At 44.0% G+C, this 17,058-nt stretch overlaps 2 protein-coding genes across 5 annotated transcripts in view; both read left to right on the top strand.

Moving 5' to 3' along the window:
• LOC112068903 (von Willebrand factor A domain-containing protein 5A) overlaps positions 1–17,058 on the top strand; it is a 43,629-nt gene that overhangs the window by 25,804 nt on the left and 767 nt on the right. The window contains exons 10-15 of the mRNA XM_070438324.1: positions 7,515–7,594; positions 9,164–9,278; positions 9,444–9,602; positions 9,795–9,898; positions 10,296–10,519; positions 15,767–15,814. Of these exons, the coding sequence (XP_070294425.1) occupies positions 7,515–7,594; positions 9,164–9,278; positions 9,444–9,602; positions 9,795–9,898; positions 10,296–10,518 (681 nt within the window). The 3' untranslated portion in view covers position 10,519; positions 15,767–15,814. The remainder of the gene's footprint in view (positions 1–7,514; positions 7,595–9,163; positions 9,279–9,443; positions 9,603–9,794; positions 9,899–10,295; positions 10,520–15,766; positions 15,815–17,058) is intronic.
• LOC139023998 (von Willebrand factor A domain-containing protein 5A-like) overlaps positions 16,706–17,058 on the top strand; it is a 10,011-nt gene continuing 9,658 nt past the window's right edge. For 2 of the 4 annotated variants that reach the window (XM_070438326.1, XM_070438327.1), the window contains exon 1: positions 16,709–16,840. In XM_070438326.1, the coding sequence (XP_070294427.1) occupies positions 16,834–16,840 (7 nt within the window). In that variant the 5' untranslated portion in view covers positions 16,709–16,833. Of the gene's footprint in view, positions 16,841–17,058 lie in introns of all 4 variants that reach the window. The other 2 variants (XM_070438328.1, XM_070438325.1) reach the window with 2 other exon arrangements.

Below are 17,058 nucleotides of genomic sequence, written 5' to 3'. Positions count from 1 at the left end.
GTAGGGATGATCTTTACTGTGGGTTATACAGTGACAGTAGGGAGGATCTTTACTGTGGGTTATACACTGACAGTAGTGATGATCTTTACTGTGGGTTATACAGTGACATTGGGGATGATCTTTACTGTGGGTTATACAGTGACATTGGGGATGATCCTTTTCATCAGCTGTCCAGCTAACAGTGAAAATAATTTCTACTGAACACAAATATAAATGCAACATATAACAATTTCTAAGGTTTACAGTTCACAGTGGTGTAAAGTACTTAAATAGTTTTTTGGGGTAACTTTACTTTACTATTTATATTTTTGACTACTTTTACTTCACTATATTCCTAACACACACATTGTCATTTTTACTCCATACATTTTCCCTGACAACCCAAAGTACTCATTACATGTTGACTGCTTAGCAGGACAGGAAAATTGTGAAATTCACGCACTTACGCATGCATCTTTTGTAAATAATTTTGGAGTGTGCCCCTGGATATCCATACATTCTAAAAACAAGAAACTGGTGCTTTGCATAATAAGTGGCTTCTACTTTTGATACTTAAGTATATTTTAGCAATTACATTTACTTTTCATACTTAAGTATATTTAAAACCGAATACTTTTACTCAAGTAGTATTTTACAGGGTGACTTTTACTTTAATAGAAAGTTACTCAAGTATCTATACTTTTACTCATGTATGACAATTGGGTACCTTTCCCACCACTGACAGTTCATAAAAGGAAATCAGTCAATTGAAATACATTGATAAGGCCCTAATCTTAGGTTTCACATGACTGGGTAGGGGCGCAGCCATAGGCCCAACCATTTTGGAGCCAAGCCAACCCACTGGGGATCCAGGCCCAGCCAATCAGACAAAAATACCCCTCAGTTTCATCAACTGTCCAGTTGGCTGGTCTCAGATGATCCTGACGGTGAAGAAGGCGGATGTGGAGGTCCTGGGCTGGCGTGGTTACACGTGGTCTGCGGTTGTGAGGCCGGTTGAACATACTGCCAAATTCTCTAAAACAACATTGGAGGAGGTTTATGGTAGAGCTATTCAATTCTCTGGAAACAGCTCTGGTGGACATTCCTGCAGTCAGCACGCCAATTGCGCGCTCCCTCAAAGACATCTATGGAATTGTGGTGTTTGACAAAACTGCACATTTTAAAGTGGCCTTTTGTTGACCCCAGCACTTGTGTAATGATCATGCTGTTTAATCAGCTTCTTGGTATGCCACACCTGTCAGGTGGATGGATTATCTTGGCAAAGGAGAAATGCTCACTAACAGGGGAAGTAAAGAAATTTGGCCACAATTTGAGACCAATAAGCTTTTTGTGCAAATGGAACATTCCTGGGATCTATTATTTCAGCTCATGAANAACAGGGGAAGTAAAGAAATTTGGCCACAATTTGAGACCAATAAGCTTTTTGTGCAAATGGAACATTCCTGGGATCTATTATTTCAGCTCATGAACCATGGGACCAACACTTTACATGTTATATTTTTGTTCAGTATAAATGCCTCTGCCAAAGCCTGCCACCTTATCCTCCAACGGAGACATTTCTTTATAAATGCCTGCATGTCCTTTTTATTGACTGTATTTAGTTTGGTTTATGCATACATGACGTATAGTATATTATAAACTGGGTGGTTCGAGACCTGAATGATTGGCTGACAGCCGTGGTATCAGACTGTATATCACGGGTATGATAACATGTATTTGTAATAGCAATAAGGCACCTTTGTGATATATGGCCAATATACCACGGCTAAGGACTGTGTCCACGCACTCCGCGTGCGTCGTTACACACCACCTCGGGCCTTATTGTTTAAATAACTGTTACCAATAATGTAGTTGATGTAATGTATTATAGTTGACGCCAAAGGAACCATTGTACCACGTTTGACTAAGTTTGTTTCCTAATATCTAAACTCTGAGTGGTCCACAATGTAGTTTTTTAAAATATGTCAATTACTGTATCATTGTGGAGATTTTTTTTAAATCTTTTTTTCCAATCACTTCACTCTTCGGTCTTTTAAATGCCTTACACACAATGTGAGTCATACAGTTTCCTCCGGAAACACCTTTAACTCCTCCCACCTTTCCATATGTAACACCTGGCATATGAACCCGGGTCTCCCACGAGAGCAACCAATGTCTTCGATCATGAAGAAATTCCCTCTTGGGCCGAGGGTTTTGAAGTTCGCAGGTGGGGGTACATCATCACGTGACCATGACCTAATGTCTGCTACATTCACCCCCTCCCCCACAAGAGACCGTACCACGTGAGGTAGCTGCATCCCAATATGGTGACCAGAGTATGGGCGAGTGGGTGTGTCTAAAGGAAAGTAGTGGGCGTGTGGAAAGGAACGGGTGTGTCAAACTCTACTAGAGGTTGGGTGGTTTTTATTGAGCTGTGTTTGGTCTTTTGTTTCTTAACATACAAATATTGTACATTGAGCTACAATACCATGAGAGTTTGGACTTCTGTTTTGAAGCCAGAGGATGAGTCTGAGTCCTATTTCCATGTTAGTTTTACACAAATAACTGTACATTTCCAGTTATAAAACTGAGGGTAGGTATATACTATACTTGAGTATAGCTGCGGAGCTTACGCAAGTCCGAATTTCTTATAGCCTAATTTTCTAGACCTCAATGTACAGCAACATTTTTAGACAACACTGCAGAACACCTCCCATATGCACACATACTCCGCTGTGGGGCTTACCAGACACACATTTTACATCATTTTCAAGACAATGTAGCAGAACAAATATCACAATAAAATAAATCAATGTAGGCTTCCAAAGTGGTGCAGCGGTCTAAGGCACTGCAGACACCCTGGTTCGAATCCAGGCTGTATTACAACCGGCCGTGATTGGGAGTCCCATAGGGCGGCGCACAATTGGCCCAGCGTCATCTGGGTTTGGCCGGTGTAGGCCGTCATTGTAAATAAGAATTTGTTCTTAACTGACTTGCCTAGTTAAATAAATAAAAATACTGCAGAACACACACATGAGAATATATAGGCCTCCTGCCTGTGGTAATATGAAGCACATATTCTTGTTCTATGCTGTGAAGGTGAAGGGAAAAAAATGTCCTACCTTGAGTTTTCAAGACCTCTCACAATGACTCTCCCCATGTCAAGTCCATTTAACTCCTGAGAGTCAACTTCTTGCTCGAAGCCATGAGCGGGCATGTGGCTGTGATATTTAACCTTCTAAGGCTGTTCTGAAGACTCTGGCTGTAGTGTCTATTTTTTATTTTTATTTTGAGTGTTAACCTAGGTGTCCTCTTTAGCCTTGTCTACAAGGCTTGCTGCCACCAAATGCGCCTTGGTTCAGGCATGTTCAAAAACCTTCTTTCTGAGGGCTCTTGTTTTTTTACGTCTCCGCTGTGGGGCTTACCAGACACAACATAGGATGTTAATTTACTGTACATGCCACGCACTCTTTTTCTAGTTTAATCCCTTCCGTCATTTCTAGACCGAGGCTCCTTACCTTTTTGCATGTTGTACAGGCCAACTTTGAATTCTGCATGACAAGCTGGGGTTATACGTTTGCTTGTTGTTGAATTGCACCTGCTCCGAGCACTTCGTCAGTTGATGCACTGCCCCCCTCCCCCCCAGGGGTGGTATACATGAGGACCACCACAGGAAAGGAAGACCCAGAGTTACCTCTGCTGCAGAGGATAAGTTCATTAGAGTTAACTACTCCTCAGATTGCAACCCAAATAAATGCTTCACAGAGTTCAAGTAACAGACACATTTCAACATCAACTGTTTTCCGAATCAGGCCTTCATGATCAAATTGCTGCAAAGAAACCACTACTAATGGACACCAATAAGAAATACTTTCTTGGGCCAAGAAACACAAGCAATGGACATTAGACCAGTGGAAATCAAATAATTGTATTAGTCACATGCGCAGAATACATCTGGTGAAATACTTAATTACAAGCCCCTAACCAACAATGCAGTTAAAAAAATACGAATAAGAAATAAAACAAACAAGTAATTAAAGAGCAGCAGTAAAATAACAATAGCAAGACTATATACAGGTTAGTCGAGATAATTGAGGTAACATATACATGTAGCTAGAGTTATTAAAGTGACTATGCATAGATAATAAGAGAGTAGGAGCGGTGTAAAAGAGGGGGGGCAATGCAAATAGTCTGGGTAGCCATTTGATTAGATGTTCATGTGTCTTAAGGCTTGGGGGTAGAAGCTGTTTAGAAGCCTCTTGGACCGAGACTTGGCGCCCCGGTACCGCTTGCCATGTAGTAGCAGAGAGAACAGTCCATGACTAGGGTAGCTGGAGTCTTTGTCAATGCCTGGTATAGAGATCCTGGATGGCAGGAAGCTTGGCCCCAGTGATGTACAGGGCCATACGCACTACCCTCTGTAGTGCCTTGCGGTCGCAGACAGTGATGCAACCAGTCAGGATGCTCTCGATGGTGCAGCTGTAGAACCTTTTTGAGGATCTGAGAACCCATGCCAAATCTTTTCAGTCTCCTGGGGAATAGGTTCTGTCATGCCCTCTTCACGACTATCTTGGTGTGCTTGGACCATGTTAGTTTGTTGATGTGGACACCAAGGAACTTGAAGCTCTCAACCTGCTCCACTGCAGCCCCATCGATGAGAATGAGGGCGTGTTCGGTCCTCCTTTTCCTGTAGTCCAAAATCATCTCCTTAGTCTTGATCACATTGAGGGAGAGGTTGTGGTCCTGGCACCACACGGACAGGTCTCTGATCTCCCTATAGGCTGTTTCGTCATTGTCTGTGATCAGGCCTACCACTGTTGTGTTGGAGTCGTGCCTGGCCGTGCAGTCATGAGTGAACAGGGAGTACAGGAGGGGACTGAGTACGCACCCCTGAGGGACCCCTGTGTTGAGGATCAGCGTGGCGGATGTCTTGTTACCTACCCTTACCACCTGTGGGCGGCCTGTCAGGAAGTCCAGGATCCAGTTGCAGAGGGAGTTGTTTAGTCCCAGGGTCTTTAGCTTATTGATGAGCTTTGAGTGTTGAACGCTGAGCTGTAGTCAATGAATAGCATTCTCACATAGGTGTTCCTTTTGACTAGGCATCATCGATGCACTTATTGATGAAGCCATTGACTGATGTGGTATACTCCTCAATGCCATCGGAAGAATCCTGGAACATATTCCAGTCTGTGCTAGCAAAACAGTCCTGTAGCTTTGCATCTGCTTCATCTGACCACTTTTTTATTGACTGAGTCACTGGTGCTTCCTGCTTAAATTTGAGCTTTTAAGCAGGAATCAGGAGGATAGAATGATGGTCAGATTTGCCAAATGGAGGGCGAGGGAGAGCTTTGTTACGCTTCTCTGTGTGTGGAGGAAAGGTGGTCTAGAGTTTTTCTCCCCCTCTGGTTGCACATTTAACATGCTGATAGAAATTTGGTAAAATGGATTTAAGTTTCTGTTAGTGGAATTAAATAATTCCTACAATATACTCATTAATTATTCAATCTGTCTATTTATATGAATTTGTAAGATACTTATTACCATAAAATAGACAGGATACAGTCATATTAAAATTAGATAATAGTGTTTATTCTCGGAGCACGCTCCCATTTGATCATAAACACAGGTTTATATACAATATATGACGTCATAGATTACAGAATGAGTCTCATTGTCCTGACAAATAGAAAACAGGTTCAAAAGTTCATTCTAACCTCACAGGGCACTCACATGAAACACCATATAATCATTTATCCTGAAGGCTCACTATAATTGATTACCACTTTAGCAGACAACTCAAGATAATGGAAGCCCTAAAAAGTTACCCACAGCCTTATCTAAATATCTCAGGGCTAAGTTGGGTCAGTTCAACCATAGTTTAACGACCCTTTCTGCTTATTTTATGACCCACAACACAAATCTCTTTTCACCAGGCGTGCAGAGTTCAATTAGTTATAGTTTTATCTAAAGCTAGAATTTGTTTTAACTATTTATTAACAAAATTCCTAACAGTTTCCCTGCAATAAAGTCCTCGGCCACTAGGAGTGCCGCCTCTGGATTTGCGTTTTCCTTTTTGCTTATGGCGGAATACAGCTCATTGAGTGCAGTCTTAGTGCCAGCATCGGTCTGTGGTGGTATGTAGACAGCTACGAAAAATACAGATAACCCTCTAGGTAGATAGTGTGGTCTACAGCTTATCATTTAGATACTCCACCTCATGCGAGCAAAACCTGTCCTTTAGTCTGAGTCCAAATTTGAGATTTTGGGTTCCAACTGCCGTGTCTTTGTGAGATGCAGAGTAGGTGAACGGATGATCTCTGCATGTGTGGTTCCCACCGTGAAGCATGCAGGAGGTGTGGGGGTGCTTTGCTGGTGACACTGTCAGTGATTTTATTTAGAGTTCAAGGCACACTTAACCAGGACAATGACCGAACACACCTCCAAGCTGTGTAAGGGCTATTTGACCAAGAAGGAGAGTGATGGAGTGCTGAATCAGATGACCTGGCCTCCACAATCACCCGACCTCAACCCAATTGAGATGGTTTGGGATGAGTCAGCCTGCAGAGTGAAGGAAAAGCAGCCAACAAGTGCTCAGCATATGTGGGAACCCCTTCAAGACTGTTGGAAAAGCATTCCAGGTGAAGCTGGTTGAGAGAATGCCAAGAGTGTGCAAAGCTGTCAATAAGGCAAAGGGTGGCTACTTTGAAGAATCTAAAATATAAAACACTACAGGATTCCATGTGTTTTTTTCATAGTTTTGATGTCTTCACTATTATTCTACAATGTAGAAAATAGTAAAAACAAAGAAAAACCCTTGAATGAGTAAGTGTTGTAAATCTTTTGACCGGAAGTGTAAATGGTTATCAATATTAGTTATTTAATGTGTAGGCTGCTTTTTTTACTTGAAATAAAATAATGTAAGCAAAACAAAATGGCCACGTAGCTACTGCCAGCCACACAATCGTGATACACAACAGGAATCACTTCAAGTCGGCAGGCACAACACAGGAGCATTAATCGCAGGCTTACTATCGACTTGTAGCCCAATCAACCACGCAAAACTATCTCAATTGGAAGCAAATCTGCCCAATTAGCTGATTCGGTTTCCATACACCCTCTCTCGAAACACCCACTCGCCCATACTCTGGTTGTCATATTGGGCTGCAGCTACCCATACTTGCCCCATGTTGGGCACCAATGTAACACGTGTCTCCCACGGGGGCAACCAAGGTCTTAGTCCAAGAGTGAGCGCACACACAGGTTATTTTTTTGAAGTTTGCAGGCGGGGCTACCTCATCACATGACAATGACTGACTCATGTCCGCTACACTCCACTACAATGGCATGTTTAGTTACATCCAACCAAACAGTATCTTTTGAGTGTGTGGTATTTACAGTACCATGCATTTCTTACTGGGACAGCAAATAGACTTGTGTTTTTGGTTACTGAAGAAACATTCTCTGTATACTTCAAGGCTGCATGTACATTATTTAACATTAACACATGATGAACATATCCTCTTTGTCGTCCTCAGCTCTTCTTGTTCACTGATGGTGAGGTGGGGAACACCAAGGAAGTCCTGGATCTGGTGAAGGCAAATGCTGGCTCTCACAGGTGGGCCCACAAGCACTGTTTCCCCTATCATTACCTAGCTATGGGAGCCCTGCTTTAACTAACTCTGTTACCTCCCACCTGAAAGGTAAGGGACAGTTCTAAAATTACTGTTATTGGGGAGTTGTCCACAATAGGGGAGTGTTGTGGTGTTTTTATTGGGCGCAGGGGAGGGTAGTTGTGTTTTTATTGGGCGCAGGGGAGGGTAATGGTGTTTTTATTGGGCGCAGGGGAGTGTTGTGGTGTTTTTATTGGGCGCAGGGGAGGGTAGTGGTGTTTTTATTGGGCGACAGGAGGTAGTGGTGTTTTTATTGGCGCACGGGAGGGTAGTGGGTGTTTTTTATTGGGCGCACGGGAGGGTAGTGGTGTTTTTATTGGCGCACGGAGGTAGTGGTGTTTTATTGGGCGGCAGGGAGGGTAGTGGTGTTTTTTATTGGGCGCACGGGAGGGTATGGTGTTTTTATTGGGCGACGGGAGGGAGTGGTGTTTTATTGGCGCAGGGAGGGTAGTGGTGTTTTTATTGGGCGCGGAGGGTAGTGGTGTTTTTATTGGGCGCACGGGAGGTAGTGGTGTTTTTATTGGGCGCAGGGAGGGTAGTGGTGTTTTTAATTGGGCGCAGGGGAGGGTAGTGGTGTTTTATTGGGCGCAGGGAGGGTAGTTGGTGTTTTTATTGGGCGCGGGGGAGGGTAGTGGTGTTTTTATTGGGCGGCAGGGAGGGTAGGTGGTGTTTTTTATTGGCGCAGGGGAGGGTAGTGGTGTTTTTATTGGGCGCAGGGGAGGGTAGTGGTGTTTTTATTGGGCGCAGGGGAGGGTAGTGGTGTTTTTATTGGGCGGGAGGGGTAGTGGTGTTTTTATTGGGCGCAGGGGAGGGTTGTGAGCAATGTCCCTTCCAAGCTGCGTGCAATAATCAGATTTCCCCTTGCTGATTCATTGTCTGGGCAGCGGCTCTATCGTAGTGTAATGAGACGGGCAGGGAGAGGGAGCGCAGCTCACCTTTCTGGCCCGTAGCCCTGCGTGGCATCCACTGTGCCACAAAACATGCTGCAGTAGTAAAGATGATATCCACCTTTAGAAACASAGGGTCGCTACTGGTATTTGTGGTGGAAATCATTKTTTTTGCATTAATACTGAAAATGTGTACATGTGGAAAAATATAAAAGGGGATGGTCATGTGAAAATATTTTCAAACATTGGGAACTGTCCCTAACTGGTTTCAATAGACTTTGTTARAGAGGCCATTGCACCTGTCTGGAAAGTAAAGCCAGTGGAATCTTTGTTTACAAAGTTCTAACCACTGGTCTTTTTGACTCAAAAGATTCATTGTTAAACTTAATCTAATGTAAACCTATCCAACCTGGWTGTGGGCYGCAGTGTGGGAGATTATGTAGGTTAGGGGTTTTTCACCCCTGTGAGAAWACAAAAGCTTCTGTATTGATMATTCTTCCTGTACAGTTATGTTTTAATTCAGTCAGRCCACAAGCACAAGAAAARGATACCAGTGATTTGTTTGATAGCCTTATTTTGGTATTTGACAACAACAATAATACTGTTTCCTGGGTGTGCCCCTGCRAGGTGCTTCTCCTTTGGGATTGGAGAGGGGGCCAGCTCTGCTCTCATCTCTGGGGTGGCCAAGCAGGGCGGAGGGCACGCACAGTTTATCACAGGACAGGACAGGATGCAGCCCAAAGTAAGAGAGTGAGAGGGTGAGAGGGTAAGAGGGTGGGAAAGTGTGTGTGTGCATACGTAAAGAGGGCTGTGTTGGTTAGAAATGTTTTCATCACCTGCCTTGTTCTCTCTACCGCTTCTTCTCTCTCCCTCTTCCCCTCCCTCCCTCCCTCCCTCCCTCCCTCAGGTGATGCAGTCCCTCCGGTTTGCCCTGCAGCCGGCTGTGGTGGACATCTCAGTCAAGTGGAATGTCCCAAAGGGGGTGTCTGTCACCCCTCTGTCTCCACCAATCAGAGTGCTCTTCCAGGGTCAAAGGGCACTGCTGTATGCCCAGCTCACTGGGAAGGTGAGGGCTCTGCCTTCTCCTGTTATGAGTGTTAATATTGTTTAACATACAGTATGTCAATGTTCAAAGGGCACTGGAAAGGTCATAACTATTTGTTTGGTCACGGTCCACGTGTTTCACTCAACCCCATATTTCCTTGTTTTCTCTCTATATCGTTCTGCCTCTCTGTCTTTCTCTATCTCCTTATCTCAGAGCTCAGGGGACACAGAGGGCTCAGTGACAGTGAAGTACAGCCTGGCTGAGCAGCCTGTTGAGAACCAGCTGAGCTTCAGTCTCAAGCCTACAGAGGACACTGGGTAAAAACAACACTGTTTATACTATTTACAGTGTGCAGGCCTTGGTCAGATACATTAAGGGAATGTGCCACCACTTACAGACAAGACTGCCATGACCCTCCATTAACAGAAACAGTGCCAGCACTACTAATGCATTTCAGCTATGTAGTATGATTTGATACCCCCATCCCATCATCAACCCTCCTCTCTTAAGCTCTCTATCCCTCCTCTCCCCCACTCCAACATCTTAATCTCTCTATCCCTCCTCTCCCCCACTCCAACATCTTAATCTCTCTATCCCTCCTCTCCCCCACTCCAACATCTTAATCTCTCTATCTCTCCTCTCCCTCACCCCACCATCTATACCTCTCTATCCCCCCACTCCACCATCTTTAATCTCTATATCCCTCCTCTCCAGACTGACCGTCCACAGGCTGGGGGCTCGAACCCTGATCCGCTCCCTGGAGATGGAAGAGAGGCAGGGGGATGGGGAGAAGAAGGGAGTGAAAGAGAAGGTGGTAGAGCTCAGTGTCCAATCAGGAGTGAGCAGTGCCTTTACTGCCTTCATCGCTGTCCACAAAGTAGATGGAGAGGCTGTGCAAGGACCGATGCTACGCAGACAAGTCCCCACGGCCAAGTGAAGTGAGTTGAGTGTGTGTGTGTGTGTGTGAAGCAGAGGCTGTGCAAAGCATGATTTAATTCAGATTTTGGATGTATAGAGTGTGGAATGTGTTATAGGTCGAGCTAATTCATAAATACTGTTCTGTGTGTGGTTCCCTATACGTTTGTTAACCCAGTGACTTTGTGGTGTTGTTTTTTTTTTCCATCCTTTCTCAGTGTTTGTGTCAGAGCTCCATGCTCAGACGCAGCTGGGTCATAGGCGGAAATCCCAGGGGGGAGGGGGGGACACGACCACTCCCCCATCCTGGGAGAAATATGATTTGTCCCCCCAATTATCAACTCGTAAAACATAACTATGTATATTTCAATAATATTAATAATCTTAATGAAAGCATTGGTCTGATTATAGACACTTAACTAGCGCGTTTTTAAGTTTCAAAAGATTGCGCCCCCCCCGCCCTTTGCCTCACATGGTTTGATCCACTGCCAGTTTTTTTAGCTAGCAAAGGTAATAGAGGGTTCGTAGTCTATCTACGCGAAAGCAATAAATGCAGGTAATTAACGGAGGGAATCCAGGTCCAATCGCACCTAGCGATGTTTTATGTTGGCAGGATCACACCCACTAAGCCTGAAATTTGCAGAGCTAGCGCGCAACTAAAGCAAACATTAAACTTATCCCGCTAGCTTAGTACCTATTCCAATTTATGTGGCGTCCGTCAACCGAATGGAATCTTTTGCCCCTATCTCCAGTTATTCCAAGATCAGCTTGCAGCTGTAGTGGCTTCAAAGTCCCTGTGATAAGGTTTAGCGCTAACTGAAGTCCAAAACTGAACATTTAACTACACTCTCTTATGACCATTGTCTTAATTATTTAATGGTCTGTTGCAACCAAGCTAATTGTCGCTAGTGAACCCTTTTTAAATGTATTTTACCTTTATTTAAAACCGGTAAGCAAAGATTATCGCAAACACCACGAAAAACTGAATTTTTGCTCGCTAGCTTTACAAATTCAGCTATTGTTTGGAAAGCCAAGCCAATATGAAACAAACTATATTAACAGCCAAAAGGTTGCAGCATATGTTTTGTTGTACATGTGTGTGTGGTGCTGCTAGACCGGCCAGCCCAGCAGGTAGAAAAATGGCAAGAAAAAAAGTAAAAGTACGGACATCAGAGTATTTTTTCAGTACACCAAAACGCAAGTAGAACCCTAGCAGCCTAATATCTCAAGACTAGCTTGATAAAATGTTCATCAGAAAGAAGTGAAATGCTAATGAAAATGTTTCACAGATTGTCATTAGGCAGAGCAGGCAACCGATGGGCACCAGACAGCAGAGGCTGTGGACAGATATGCAGGGACAGACTTGGAGCAGACAGGGAGTCTCAGGTAAGTTTATTGAGTCTTTGTTTGGCAACTTTATGAAAGGTTCTCAATTTCTTGACTTGTAAAATAGGGACACCCAATTGGAAAATGCCATGGATACCCCCACTCTCAATTAAACTGGTGACTGCAGATTAGTTTTTAAGGCAATGTTATTGCTGTTGTGATTATTGTGTAGTTTTGGTTACCGGTAGTTAGGAGTACGCAAACACCTTATTCTTTTCTAGGAGACAGACTGAGTCAGTGAGGGTGGTGAAAGGGAAAGAGCCAAAAGAGAGAGGACTTAGAGGACAGTGGTCACAGCCATGGCAGGACAGGTGGTCACCCATGTTGCCAAGCAGCTACCAGTATAGGGACAGTGGCACAGTTCATTGTCCAGTTACCTCAGTGATGGCAGGCAAACCAACCATATCAGCCACACCCCCAATTTGCAAGAACCGCAACACTCTGCCAACAGAGTGTTAAGTTTCAAGAGAGATGGTTTTCTTTGCGATTTTCCTTGCTACATTATTAATCCATCAATAAAAGGAGTGTTGTGTTTTCACTGTAACCAAGGGTTTTTCAAAAGCCAGCCATCTTTTTGCCAAAAGAGCAGATGCTGCTTCATTAAGTGCCGGATTTAGGAAACTGAGAAAAGCCTTTGAAAAAATTCACAGCACATCAAAACTGCCAAACCCACCACCACTTTGTAACTACAGCACACCCGCTAAATCCAATTCAGTGTCCAGTTATCCAGCGCGTGGGGTAAACAGCAAGGAGGACGCAAGGCCATTGCTTGATGAAAATTGTTAGTTTCGGTGGCGGCATGTAGTAAGACAGGGACAAGCCTTTAGAGGCCACACGGCTGACTTGCAATTTATGACCAGCTTTTGACCAACTTAGGGCAGAAGAAGGACCCATTTTACTGAAGTGGTTAACAGAGCGTTACCACAATGTACACAGGCCCCAAAGCACAATGAAAATTCTGAACCACAATGGCAATATAGTCCATTCGAGTCATTGCAGGCTGAGATTAGGTCTCTTCGATTGTACAATTTTCAGTAATTGTTGATGGTTGCTCAAGATGCTCTGGTGCTGAACCAGGAAGAGTGTCTGTCTGCGTTATGTTGACCATGAACCTTGTCTCACGAGGAGTTTATTGGGCTATACAGGGGTGTCGGAGACAACAGGCGGAGGGCATTGCGAAAGTGGCAACTGAAGTGTTGGTTGAGGCCATTTGACATGTCTGTTTACGTGGGCAGAAGTTACGATGGTGCCCTCAACATGGCAGGAAATACACCAGGTGCACAGGCAATTGTGAGGAGGCAGCAGCCATTAGCGCTCTATGTACATTGGGGCACCCCAGGTAAATCTGATTACACAGGCTGGCTGCTCCGCCTCCCCACTGATCCGGGATTCCCTTTCCTGGGTCCATCAGTTAGGTTCCTCCTAATGGGCAGTCAGGAAAGTTTACGAGCCCTGTTTGAATTTCAATTTCCACGTCCAAAAATACAAATCTGACCACGCCTGAACCCCCTATGTCAACAAGGTGGACTGTGCGAATACTGCTATTAGAGCTTGTGGCAGGCAAGCATGAGCGGGTATCTAGAGCAGCCTAAAAGGAGATAGCAAAATCTGCATCCAAGACAGCTTCAACTGCCAGTGGCTTTATTCGAGCACTTCAGCCAAGGCAAGACTGTGTTGGGCCTCACACTTGCCTCTGCTGTTCTTGGAGAGGCTTAATGTCTAAACATTTCACTGCAAGAAGAAACACTCAGGCTGTCTCTGGTATGCAGGCTGCAGTTCGAGTGTGTGCGGTCATCTCTTAGGGGCAAAAGAGACAAAATGACGAAAGCTATCTTGCACTGTATGAGAAAAGCAACAAACATTTATTGACTCTTGAATCCATTGAGTGGACACTCAAGACAATTTGCTGGCAAAGCAAGTGGATCACTATAGGGCAGAATTCTTTTAAGTGTTGGATGGTGTAGAAGGTTCAGTTTGGCGACCGGTTTTGACCAGGACATTCTAAACGTCTTGCAAAAGTTGGAAAGAGCGCTTCTCACGGGGAGTTGGAATGAGTCCCCTAGATCAGGACCCAGAGTGAAACCTAGATTCTCTTCAGTGCAGATCCCTCTCTTTCACAACAAAATACCCCTGTAAGCAGCAGTGGAGAGCAGCAGAGGTCCTCAGGAGGCTTCCAGTGGAGGTGCAGGGGTTGGTTGACCAAGTTGAAGGTGGGCTGAAAATCAGAATTTTGTTTGTGGTGCAGTGTCTTCATGTGAGGCTGAGAGGGAGTTTCAGTGCAACTCCGCAGGTTAGCTTGGCTAACGGGGCTAGCATGGGCCAAGAGAGACTGAACGGCGTAAGTTGTCTGTAATGTACCTAAAGACAGGCTGGACAGTCTCAAAGAGGGAAAATTCTGCCATTCCATTTGTTGGATCCATTGACACCCGCAAACATATGTTCGGTTCTTTTTGTTCAGTAGTTGTGTATAGCAGTGGTTCTCAACCTTTTTTGGGTACTTGAACCCCTGCATATTTTGAGGCAGGCAGGCAAAGGTTTTTGAGTGGTCCTGCAGGGACCTCCGTCTATATTTATATGTAAAGCTTACTGGAAACCCATTCGTCCCCGTGGACCCCCTGTTTGGAGAACCCCTGGTGTAATTGCAAATATTTGTTCTTTTGTTTAGTAGTTTTTCAGTTTTTAGTAACATGACAGTACACTTCAAATTAATTTATTTCCTGTATTTTATTTTAAAATTGCATTTCTTTGTGCGACATACTTGTCCATAGCTGCTGTTTGAAGAGTTGAAGACACTGACTGAAAGGATAATTTTGTTTGATTATTGGGTTTTTCATTGAAGTAGTTAATTTTGCTTTTAGAACTGTACTATTTTAAGCTTTTTGTTCTTGGTAAAGATATGTGTAGTCGACTCAGGCCATGGCAGATAGTTTAATGACTATAAAACTGATCAGAAAAAGTCAATTAAAAGGTAATTTCCAATACGGAGACCAACTTTGTGATGGTTTCTCAATGGAGACTCTTTTAGATGTGATCGCACCATGTTCATGTGTATTTATGAAAACTGCACCATACAGTGTAACAGTACCATTGTCACTACTGGCCTTTCTGAGTATTGCTGTTTGGTAATGTACAAATACCTGCATACATACTGGACTGGTAAGGACATTGCTATATACTATTATTAGTAGTAGTATTATAATGATTTAAACATTTGGAACCAAGTTGGGAAAACCCTTCAGTTTAACTACTGTACCTTCAATATCCAGTATGTAGTGATTATGGTTCCTCATATACCCATTTAACATATTACACGTAGGCTATGTGTTTACAGCACTACTTTTGGTGTCCCCCCTCAGGAATTGCTCTGAGAAAATGTAATGTAATTGTCCCGCCTCCAAGGTGATATCCAGATTTTCGCCTGTGCTGGGTAGCTCGGCTATGCCAGGGAGGATGCAGGTAGTATGGCTATGCACCAGAGGTGGACAGGGGTCTAAAGGGAGCTTTACGTGGACAAGGTCTGTGGTACTTTACAGGCCGAAAGGACTTTACCACTGTTTTTCCAGTAGGGTTAGGGTGACCCAGTTAACCACTGGTGCTATATACGGAACAGTTAAGGTACTAGTAATGTGACCGTTTCGTCATTTGTAACATTCTGACCCTATTGTTTGTCCCATCAGACTCTGGTGATGATGTTATCAGACTCTGACATAAACTACAGAGGTAATTTAAAGGTCCATGTCTGTTGTTAACCTCATTTCAAGTACCTGTTATTCCATGGGAATTGTAAACAGTTTGATACTCCCCAAGCGGTATCTATTATTGTGATTGTATTACTTAAGCCCAGTATAGAGGACTTTAAGCACTGGTTTTTAGGGTATAGATAGGGTTTTTTCGTCGTCCGAGGAAGAGGAATGGGACCAAAGTGCAGCGTGGTAAGTGTTCATTACTTTTTTATTTAAACTGAACACTAAACAAAACACACAAAGTGAATAACCGAACTAAAATAGTCCTGTCAGGTGCAAACACTAAACAGAAGATCAACTACCCACAAAAACCATGTGGGAAAAAGCTACCTAAGTATGGTTTCAATCAGAGACAACGATAGAACAGCTGCCTGCTGATTGAGAGAACCCGAACCTCAAAACATAAAATCACCCAAATCCAAGACCAACCAAAATAGGACATAAAAGCTCTCTACGGTCAGGGGCGTGACATAGGGTTAGGGTGACCCCAGTTAGCCACTGGTGCAATAACGGAACAGTTAAGGTATAGGTATGTACCGTTTCGATCATTTGTAACTATTCTGACCATTTGTTGTACCCATCAGACTCTGATGAGTCGCCTAGCAGGTTCTAATTCAGTCGTGTAACCTCATTTCAAGTACCTGTTATCACATGGGAATTGTAACACAGTTTGATACTCCCCACAGCGTATCTATTATTGTGATTTGTATTACTTAAGCCCAGTAATAAGGACTTTAGCACTGTTTTTAGGTATATGGTTTGTCGTCGTCCGAGGAAGAGGAATGGAGAAAGTGCAGCGTGTAATGTTCATTACTTTTTAATTTAACTGAACACTAAACAAAAACACACAAAGTGAATAACCGAAACAAAAAGTCCTGTCAGGTGCAAAACACTAAACAGAAAAACACCTACCCACAAAAACCATGTGGAAAAAGCTACCTAAGTATGGTTCTCAATCAGAGACAACGATAGACAGCTGCCTCTGATGAGAACCACACCCGACAATAGATACGAGACAAATCACAAAATAGAGACATAAAAGCTCTCTACGTCAGGGCGTACATAGGTTAGGGTGACCCAGTTGCCACTGGTGCTATAATACCACAGTTAAGGTATTAGGTATGTAACCGTTTCGATCAGTTGTAACCATTCTGACCATTTGTTGACCCATCAGACTCTGACCTGTCAGCCCAGCCTCTGATCCTGGAATGGACCCTCTCCTCCAGTGATCTCCTCCAGAAGGCCTCTGGTTCCTGGTCCTGGAGGCAGCGTTGGCTGAGGTGCTGGGGAAGACTGAGGAGGAGGTGGCCAAGCCAAAGCTGCACCGGTAGGTCCACAGAAATAACTGAGACTCCCAGCAATATGAGCGTGCTGCAAGACTCTGACTCACACAGAGTATCTGCATGTATGCTCTGTAGAAAGACCATCAGCTC

The sequence above is a fragment of the Salvelinus sp. IW2-2015 genome, unplaced genomic scaffold (genome assembly GCF_002910315.2).
Source record: "Salvelinus sp. IW2-2015 unplaced genomic scaffold, ASM291031v2 Un_scaffold786, whole genome shotgun sequence".
NCBI classification, from domain to species: domain Eukaryota; kingdom Metazoa; phylum Chordata; class Actinopteri; order Salmoniformes; family Salmonidae; genus Salvelinus; species Salvelinus sp. IW2-2015.
This window is presented reverse-complemented; position numbering and strand designations above follow the sequence as displayed.